Source organism: Dipodomys merriami, unplaced genomic scaffold (assembly GCF_024711535.1).
Source record: "Dipodomys merriami isolate MVZ:Mamm:240054 unplaced genomic scaffold, mDipMer1.0.p SCAF_7, whole genome shotgun sequence".
Taxonomy (NCBI): domain Eukaryota; kingdom Metazoa; phylum Chordata; class Mammalia; order Rodentia; family Heteromyidae; genus Dipodomys; species Dipodomys merriami.
In genome coordinates, this window is record NW_027206290.1 from 32,564,347 (window position 1) to 32,574,879 (window position 10,533).

At 48.4% G+C, this 10,533-nt stretch overlaps 1 protein-coding gene across 1 annotated transcript; it reads left to right on the top strand.

Annotated features, from left to right (window-relative positions):
- The first annotated feature begins 841 nt into the window (after window positions 1-841).
- On the top strand, window positions 842-6,858 carry Prok1 (prokineticin 1). The gene is made up of 3 exons (XM_070007398.1): window positions 842-913; window positions 3,541-3,666; window positions 6,739-6,858. The coding sequence occupies exons 1-3, from the start codon at window positions 842-844 to the stop codon at window positions 6,856-6,858; spliced, it is 318 nt and encodes a 105-aa protein (XP_069863499.1).
- Window positions 6,859-10,533: the final 3,675 nt, after the last annotated feature.

Sequence of the window (10,533 nt, forward strand, 5' to 3'; positions counted from 1 at the left end):
CTGAAACTCCAGGGTTTGTCTGCTTAGAGTAAGGCTACTGTCACACTCACTGTATGTGACAGGAAGGCCAGCATTGCGTGGCTCCTGGGACTCTTAGCTGTAGCCCAGCCCAAGCTTGCTTCTCTGTGGCACCTGTATGCTTGCTGATCTTCTGCAGTGGCAGAAGTGACTCTTGCTGGTGTTTGTCTTGAGCCTGTTAGAAGATCCTCATGAACTCCTGCAAGGACTTGTTTTCTTACTGTCCAACATTTCCTTATTGGAACTGTAACCTTCAGAGGACCAAGGACACCATCTGACCCTTTGTCTCCTCTGCTATCTGCCTCTGTGCTGAGCCCATGTAAACACCTAGGGCATGGCTGGCTTGAGGATGAGCAAATCAATAATCCTGCATGTTGCATAGTCTCATGAAGGGAAGAAAAATGACAATGTTGCAAATCCCTTAATTCATTAGCAAAGTCTTCTTAAGTCTTCTTCCTGTTTGGAGCAGCCTAGGGAAGACGCTGAGGGAGACGAGAGTAAGCAGCAAAATGTACACCTCTGTGTGAAGCGCAGCGTTCCCGGAAGACTTAGAGCAACTGTCAAAGTCCACGATGTGTCCATTTTTATTAGTTCTGATGGCGATGTGATATCGTTAGTGATTCCAGTCTCATCTTCACACTGAGATCATTCAAACAACGTAGGTAAAGGGAGGGAAGAGCAGAGATGAGGCATCATCAGGCAGTCCTGGAGCTGACCATATAAATCCAGGAGGAAGAAAGGCACAAGAGCCTGGCCTTCTAGCTTGCCAGTCACCAAAGCATCAGATCAGGGCAGTGTTGGCTTTCATTCATCCCCAGTGGCCATGAAGGGTGTCATGCAAGTTTGGGTCTTTCTCCTCTTAGTCACCGTGTCTGATTGTGCTGTGATCACAGGGGTAAGTCTCTAGCATTCTCTATGTCTGGGTTTCAGGACAATGTCAGTGTCTGCATGGGACATGTGCCTTGGAACCAACAGAGCAAGGGGAGAAGTGTGGAGTGAAGGGCAGGGGAGGGTGTGTATGTAGAGGGTGCAGGAGTAGCCATCAGATACTTTCTCTCTTAGACAGGGGCTGCATATTATCTTCAGACCACTTCGATCCCACTGTTGAACATGGATGGCTTTGGAAAAGCTGTGTATTAATCAAATCATTTAAAGTGCACTAGGAGAGTACTGAGAACTCTGAAGTTCAGTGTTTTGGTAAAATGAAGACTTTTTTCTTTTCTTTCTTTTTTTCTTTTTCTTCTTTTTTGCTGGTCCTAGGGCTTGACCTCCAGGCCTGAGAGCTGTCCATGAGTTTGGGTTCTCAAGGCTAATACTCTACCACTTGAGCCACAGCTCCACTTCCAACTCTTTTTGTAGTTTATTGGAGATGAGTCTCACTGATTTTCCTGCCCAAGTTGGCTTCAAACCATGGTCTTCAGATCTCAGCCTCCAGAATAGTTACGCATGAGCCTGTTTTCTAACAAGATCCCTGTTTTCTAACAAGGAATTCTTTTGCAAAGTGGATTAGTAACCCTGATTTTCTCTTTGTGCCAGTACTAGGGCCTAGAAAGCTCACTTTTGAGTTTTTGCTCAAGGCTGCTGCTCAACCTCTTGAGCCATAGATCTACTTCCAGATTTTTTGCTGGTTAATTGGAGATAAGGGTGTCATGGACTTTTCTATTCAGGCTAGTTTCCATCTAGAAGCCTCATAGTTAGAGGCTGCATAGTTAGAATTATCATGCCTTAGCCACCAGCATCCAGTTTCTAGTTTATCTTTTGTGTGCATCTTGTGCTGTCTGGTCCATATGGCTATTGGGTTGGCCAAAGGCCATGGGCTCTGGCTGTGTTTGCATCACATCTCTGCTGCCTCCTAGAGATGCTCAAAACACCTCCTTCATTTCATGCCCAGTGAGTTTTTCAGGGAGCATAGGGGACACCAACATTGGCTGATTACACCCTAGCAATGGAGGGGTAGAAAGGCAGTCTGCATATTTCAGTGTTCCAACACTTGGGGTGGTGGTGTCCCCTCAGATTTCTGGCAGTGCCTTGCACCCCTTTTGGATGGGCACAGATTGTATTATGGTAGCAGGGCTACCTTTATTAAAACCAAAAGCACTGCTTTAACCTGAGAATTTCCTAGCTAAGAGTCCAGAGAGAGAAAGAGAAAGTGTGTGTGTGGGGGGGAATGGATTAACTTTTATTTCAACTTCCTTCTGCTTTTGGCATCGAGAAGGAAAATATGGAGTAATGACAATGCCTGAAATCAGATTTGTTTTAATGCTCCTAGAAAAGACAACTTCTTTCTCCTTTTCAAAAGAAAGCGACAGCAGAATTACATGTAATAAGCATGAACCTTGGCTGCTGGCTGCTGGTGGTATGGCCTGAAAATGAAGAGGCAGGTCAGAAGCCACAGATGCCTGGCAGGGCCCGATGAGAGGACTTGGATGTTCAGGTCAGCTTCATAGAGCCAGCCTGGACACTCGAGCCAGGCAGACAGGTCTGAGGGAGGAGAAAGAGCACTTACACAGGTGAGCACAATGAGGGAGAGAGCTAGGAGGGCTCAGAGGAAATGTGTGGCTGGATGAGGTGAGTTATTCGAGCAGGGCATTGAGCAAAGCAGGAGAGCCCAGCCACGCACCTGTGCCAGGCTCTGCAGCTGTCTCACATCTGTCTCTCAGAAAGAGACCAGATTTGACACCTTCCATACTCCTTACTCCTGGATGGTGATTTCAGTGGGGGACACTATATCCCATGCCTTCCAGAGACCAAGAGTCAAACAGGGTCTACTTTCCCCCAACCATTGGCTCTTATGGGGTTGCTGGGGTGGAAGCTGGGGCCCTCACTGGACTGGAAATGGGCAGCCATATTGTCACCTGCATCTCCTTTTCTTGATGAAGAGACTTGACATCCTCTTCCCACCCTACCCCCCATGAAATGAGAAAGTAGAGAGCTGGGCAGGAACCTGTCATGGGCAGGAACCGGAAACTTCTGGTTCCTTCCTGAGCAGCCTGAAAATCAGAACCCAGCTTCGAGTCTCAGCTCAGTTGGGACACATGGCTGCTTTCAGGAAGGGGTAGCTTGGAAGGTTCTCTGTCACATTCCTCTTGAGTCTGAAGCAGCTCACAGGTCCATGTTCCTAACATTAGCTTTTGTGTACAGTGGCCTTGTGTGGCCTTGGGTGGCCTGCTTGATAAAATTAGGCAAGGCCACACCATATGGCCTATTCTGGAATGCCAATCTAGGGGAGTCTAACTGTATCTGGAAGCCAGCAGAGAAGCACTGGGGAGAGACACATGGTTACTGGGCTTCTAGAGGCTGGATGCTAAGTGGAGATGAACCCCATCCCAATGCTGGATGGTGACAGATACTCCACTGAGTCCTCAGCACCCTTCCTAGGAGGGAGCAGGGGCTGTAAAGCATAGCCCCAGATGCCCTGGTTAGGCTGAGTCACTCAGCCGCTTCCTCCCTGATGCTGGCAAGGCCTTTCAGGGTCCATCATGGGCACTAATGGACTGTCCCCTCTCACTCTCACCCCTGCAGGCCTGTGAGCGGGATGTCCAGTGTGGCGCCGGCACGTGCTGCGCCATCAGCCTGTGGCTTCGGGGGCTGAGGATGTGCACCCCATTGGGACGAGAGGGAGAGGAGTGCCACCCGGGTAGCCACAAGGTATCGTGCTGGCCACCATGGGGGCACACATGTGGACCAGCCAGGGGATCCTGGGGCCTGGCTTCAGCCAGGACTGCAGAGGCGGGGGCTCCCGAGGCTAGTGTGAGAGAGGGCAACTCAGATCCAACCCCTGACTATCAGAGAGGGAGTAACCATGAGTGCTACTGTTTGCCCTCAGCAGGCAGCATTGTCTACCTCCAGACTTGTAGACAGGCTGGAGAACCATGCTTATAGACTTGATCTTTTCAGAAATCCTGGGTCACGGTGGGGGAACTGAGGCACAGCCAATAGGACAGTGGGATTAGAACTGCGGATTTCCTTGCTAGATAGCCTGGAACTTGACACTGCTGCCTCAGCCTTCCAAGTCCTAGTTCACAGGTGTGTGCTACAACATCTAGCTTTCCGGAACTACAGGTGTCTGATGTCAACTGTAGTTGTAGCTCACTGATGTTGCAGTGCTCATCACACAAACTCTTACATTTGGGGACTGGACATCTTGAACCCTTTATTTGCTGTGTGGTCTTGGGCAATTAGCTTAACTCGGAGCCTCATGTATACATTGAAGGGAGCAGACCTCTCAGTCTAAAGTGTCTTGTATACTAGACAAATTCAGATGTGGTGTGTGTGTGTGTGTGTGTGTGTGTGTGTGTGTGTGTGTGTGTGTGTGTGTGTGTGTGTGTGTGTGTGTGTGTGTGTGTGTGTGTGCCAGTACTGGGGCTTGAACTCAGGGCCTCATATTGTTGCTCAGGTTTTTGCTCAAGACTGGTACTCTACCACTTCTGCCACACCTCCACTTCTAGCACTTTGCTGGTTAATTAGAGATAAAAGTCTCTTGTATTTATCTGCTAGGGCTGGCTTTAAAACTCCATTCTCAGATAATTCTCCATTCTCAGTAATCCTAGCCAATGCTATAGGCACCCAGCTCAAATTTGTATTTTGAATGGATGACTTTGCTTGCTTGCTTGCTTCCTTCCTTCCTTCCTTCCATTTTTTTTTTGTTGCAGTCATTGAGCTTGAACTCAGGACCTGGGCTCTGTCCTTGAACTCTTGCTCAAGGCTAGCACTCTACCATGTTGAGCCATGGCACTACTTCTGGTTTTCTGGTGGTTAATTGGAGATGAGAGTCTCATGGACTTTCCTGAGTAGCTAGGATTATAAGTATGAGCCACCAGCACTTAGCCCCTTTGCTTTCTCGAGATACCCACAAAATGGCCTCCTATACAAGGTTGGAGCAGAGTAAGACAAATTGAGAAGGCACTCATACAAAGGGTGAACAAATAAAGCGGTGGTACTCATTAGACACTGTTGAAAATGAATTTGTGAGTGGGGAAGGGAGGGAAAACTGGATGAGAGTGAGGGAAGGGGTGACACTGTTCAAAAAGAAATGCACTCATTACTAGACTTATGTAACTGTAACCCCTCTATATATCATCTTTATAAAACAATTAAAAAAGATAAAAGAAGGCACTTATTCCTCCAAATTCTAAATGTTCTAACTCCAGCTCTGTTTCTGGCCCCCGTTAGTTCACAGCTTACAGAGCTCAGTAAAACGAAGGAGTCTCTACTGTTGGAGAGCCAGGGAAAGCCTGGGGATGTAGCTCCAGTGGTAGAGCACCTGCCTAGCAAATACGAGGTCCTGCTAATCAAATCCCAGTATCCTCAGGACCAGGTAGGGCCTTCATGGGGCCAGGCCTTCACTGGGGCTTACCAGATGCTGCCAGCCAGGGCTCAGGTGTCTAATTTGCTGCTGGTGATTTCCCTTGACAGGCCCTTGTGCTCATATATGTTCAGAGAATCTTCCGCCAGTCTCCCTTCTGATCCTGGCCTCCCTCTCACTTCCCTCTGGAGCTGAGGAAACTGAAGAAGTAGTCATGGTCAGCCTTTGTTACTTTGGATGTGTGAGGCAGACACAGTGGGGACCTCTGTAGTGATAAAAGTAAATTCTTAGTGTTTCCTTCTTGAATTTTCATACTAGGCATCCTTTTTTAGGTGCTGGTCCTAAGGCTGGAACTCAGAGCCCTAGGTGCTATCCCTGAGTTAGCCACTTCAAAGCTAGCTCCGATGCTCAAGGCTGTATTTCTATCACTCACACTCAAGGCTAGCACTCTACCAACCAGCTTTTTGGGAGCAGTTTATTGGAGATAAGAGGCTCACAGACTTTCCTGTCTGGCCTGGCTTCAAACTATGATCCTTAGATCTCACCCTCCTGAGTAGCTAGGTAGGATTACAGGTGTGAGCTACCAGCACCCAGCCCTAGACTTTTTGTGCACATATACTTAAAAAAAAAACCATTGCATGGTAACTGCAATGAATCCATTTTACAGGCAATAAAGTTGAGACACAGCAAGGCCAAATAGTCGAATGTCATTCAGCTAGGAAGCTTCAGACCTGGGAAGCATCAGACCAGGGAGTCTGGGGCTGGACCTATGTTCCTGCTTCTTCTATTCAAGCCCCAGAAGCTTGACATTCCTATGGCATGTGGGCTAGAGGGCAGGCATGGGGCCTGTCCCTTGGCATTCATACCAGGGGCACCCACAGAGCTGAGCACCTAAGAGAGCTGTGGATATTCACTCAAAAGAAATGTGTGTGAGCCGGCCACTAGTGGCTCCTGCGTGTCATTCTAGCTACCCAGAAGGTTGAGTTCTGAGGATCAAAGTTCAAAGCCAGCTCAGGAAGAAAAAAAAAACAACCTCTTATCTTTAATTAACCAGCCAAAACTAGAAGTAGAGGTGTGTCTCCAGTGGGACCTTGGGTGAAAAAAGCCAAGCAAATGCGTGAGTCCCTGAATATCAAAAGTGTGAGTCCCTGAAAGAAAGCAAAGGGGCATGTGTGGAGAGTGTGTGGGCACAGGGGCACCGGGGCTGGGGAGCCAGGCTGCTTGGGTACAAGTCCCAGCTCCTCTCCAAATTTGTTGTGTGCTGTTGGTGTGTGGCTGTCACCATGCTCCTTGGCTTTACCCATCTGTCACTACCCTCATCACTGTGTTAGGTGAGGGAGGGCCGGGCAGACTGAGGCTCCTGTGGGAAGTTCGCTTCCCGGTGACTGGTAACTGTGCCTCTCTTCTCTCCTCAGCTCCCTTTCTTCAGGAAGCGCCAGCATCACACCTGTCCCTGCCTGCCCAGCCTGCTTTGTCTGAGGTTCTCGGATGGCAAGTATCGCTGCTCCATGGATTTGAAGAACATCAACTTTTAGGAACTTTCTGGGCTCTGGACACCTCATCGGGTCTCTTCTTGAGCATAGTTTGGAATGGTCTCTTGTGGATTTTCGTTTCTACCATGCAACTTAGTTCTCCCAACTTGCCCAAACCGTACACTGAGCCCCCTGGAGTCCTCCCCCCCATGCATACACAGGCATCCAAGGGGACCCACCTCCCACTGTGGCATAGCCCATCTGATGGAGCGTGTCCAGCGTGAAGCCGAGGCTACGAGAGGTGGCCAGTTTGTTCCTTGTTCAGGAGGACTGAGAGCTTGAGAATGGAGGAAAGGGCATGGCTGTCCTCCTCACCCAACCCCACTCCCCTGCCCTGCCCCTGTCCTGCACGTGCCCTGCCTCCTGAACCAGACATTCCCCAGCACTGGCCTTGGAGTGCTTTGCTCAGAGGGTTGGAAGGACCAACATGAGGGTTGTTCACTTTCTTAGATCGACTGACTTGAAAAGAACAGGCTCCACAGAAGGCAGAAGCCAGGCATGGGGGGAGCCAGAGAGCTCAACCAACCCCCAGTGTGCAGGTCCTAGTCAACCTGCGACCTATGACCTATCACCTGTGACCTTCAGCCTTCCCACTAGGCAAGCATTTCAATGTCTTTAAAGCTTTATCCAACACGCTGACTGCTTTGCCAGTGGAGTGTTCAGCTCCCACCCCTCTGCACTTAGAAAGTAATTAAGGGAGACAAATTTAAATAGCGCCTTTGTAAGGATCAGCCCCAGAGAGCAGGTCTGCCACCTGGAGGTGGGCTTCCCTCTGCCAGGCTGAAGATAGAAGAAAAAGTGGGGCCGAGCTTGATGCTAGACTAGGAAGACACTCTAACACACACACACACACACACACACACACACACACACACACACACACACACACACATACACACACACATACACACACACATACACACACACACACCCTATGCTTTCCTCCTCTGCTTCAGAATAAAAAGAGCAACCCAACTGAGATGTGTGGTTGTGCTGTGTCTGCGACTGCTTGCAGCAGGGGTCCCTGCCTATGTGAAACCAGACTGTGCGTGACCAGGAAAGGGAGAGGAGCAATGGATGAGTGGCTCTCCTGCCACTCCTGCCAGGGAAGTGTTCAGAACGAGTAGGTTTCAGTGAATCTTTGAATGAGAGGCCAGAGGTGACTCAGAGGGTAGGGAGGGTGGTCTTGGGGTCTGGCTGTAACTATCATTTCTGAAATTCACTTCTGGTGGCTTTATGGCAAATACTTTGACCCCACCAGGCCACAGAGCATCCCCCTGCATGGAAGATGCTGGTCCTGTGGCCTCTTCCTCCCCTCAATTCTTATTCTAGAAAATTATGTTATATCTTACCCCATCTTACTTCTCAGGAGATTACGCTCCTGTCCCTGAGAGTTCATTCTATATTTGTCCTCCATCCCTTCTTCCCCTTGCTGCTCAGCTCTCCATTTTCCTTCCTTCCTCCCTCCCTCCCTCCCTCCCTCCCTTCCTTCCTTCCTTCCTTCCTTCTTCCTTCCTTCCTTCCTTCCTTCCTTCCTTCACTTTCTCTCCTTTCCTTTGTTCTTTCGTTCTGCCTTTCTCCCTCCCTCCTTCCCTCTCTCCCTCCTTCCTTCCCTTTTTCCCTCCCTCCCTCCTTCTTCCTTCCTTCCTTTTTCCTCCCTTCCTTCCCCCCTCCTTCTCCCTCCCTCAATCCCTTCCTCCCCTCTGTCTTTCTTTTTTGTGCTTGTACTGAGGTTTGAACTCAGAGCCTAGGCACTACCTCTTAACTTTTCTGCTCCAGGCTGGCTCTCTACTACTTGAACCACAGCGCTGCTTCTTGCTTCGCGGATGGTTAATTGGTGATGGGAGTCTCATGGATTTTTCCGCCCAGGCTGGGTTTGAATCATAATCCTCAGATCTCAGCCTCCTGAGTAGCTAGGATTACAGACATGAGCCACCAGCGCACGGCCTTTCTTTGCTTTTGTTCCCTCTGACAGACATGGTCACTGCTGTGCTGACGTGTGCAGGTCTTCTTCCTGCAGCACACATGTCCCTTTTGCTCTTGGTCTCAGGCTCAGATCTTGGATCTCAAGATACTGCTGTGTGCCACCAGGTTCTGATTTTGGAGGCCATTTCCAAAGTCCCCCCCCATGAAAACAGAGCCACCTGAGTGGGTAACTAAGTTGGTGCTTTGGGAGGAGGCACCAAGAAGTCTGAGCCTCCTGCCACACTGCCATGCCTCCCTCCCCCTCCCTCCACCCAGGAGCAGCCAACCGTAGGCTCATTGATGTGCAGAACCACCGATTGAGTCTATTTTTTCATCTTTTAAATGTGAGGACTGCATAATTGGTCTCTGCCCCAGATTCCTGCTGTTGTTACCAAAGACTGAAGGGCATACAAAAAGGAGTAGGAGACTAAGAAAAATATTTGTGAAGGTTCTTTATATTTAGAACTATGCTGTTTATAAATCTAGCTATAAAAAGAATCTGCTTATTAGAACGATATATCCCCGAGACAGATATATTCTAGGAAATAAGATCAGGTGAAGACCACATTCTTTCAAGATCCACCCACATGGGTATTAGCCTATTTGACCCCAATCTTTCATTCTCAACTGCCGGTGTCTTGCGCCCTCTGGTGGCGAATGTGAGGATAGCAAGAAGAGCTGAGATGGACAAAGGAAGGCAGAAGAAACCACAGAGTTCCAGAAACTACTACCTCACTCAGCCTAGCCCCAAGAGTCAGTCTGGAGAACTTGTTTGGAGCATATTAACACACACACACACACACACACACACACAACTTGTTTGGAGCATATTAACACACACACACCTTGTTTGGAGCATATTAACACACACACACACACACACACACATACACACACCCCATACCTGCACACACACACACACACACACACACACACACACACACACACCATACCTGCAGATAGGAAGGAAGGCCCACAGTGGCCTGGGACTTGTTTTCTGTCTAGTTGTCTTCTGTGACACCTTCACAGATCAGGATTGAGAAAGCAAGCAAAGAACTATCTTCAAACAGCAGTTTCCTCATTCCTGATGAGTAGACCAGTGAAATGTGCCATTTAAGCTTGGAACATTTTTGGTATTGGGGTTTGAATCTAGGATCTTGTGCTTGCTAAGCAGGTATTCTATTGCTTGAGCCACACTTCTCTAGCCCAAGCCCGAAATACTATTCAGTCCTATAAATGAAAGAAGTATTGATAGATGCTACAACATAGATGACTATGAAACATCATGCTGAGTAATATAAGGAAGCCAATCACACACAACCATACCTCATTGCATTTATGTGAAATACCCACAATGGGGAAATCTGCAGAGATAGAAATTACACTAGTAGCTGACTAGGGTTGTAAAACAGAATAGCAACAAAAAATATGGGGAATCAGGCAAGGTATAGTAACACAAATCTGTAAAACTGGCTTCTTGAGAGATGGGGATCAATGAATCCCAATGTGGGAATAGCCTTGGTCAAAAAGAAAAAAAAGAGAAAAATGGCAAGACTCTCTTTTTTTTTCTTTTGGTTGGTCATGGGGCTTGAACTCTGAGCCTGAGTGTTGTCTCTCAGCTCTTCAGCTCAAGGTGAGTGTCCTACCAGTTGAGCCACAACACCACTTCCAGTTTTCTTGTGGTTAATTAGAGATAAGAGTCTTATGGGCTTT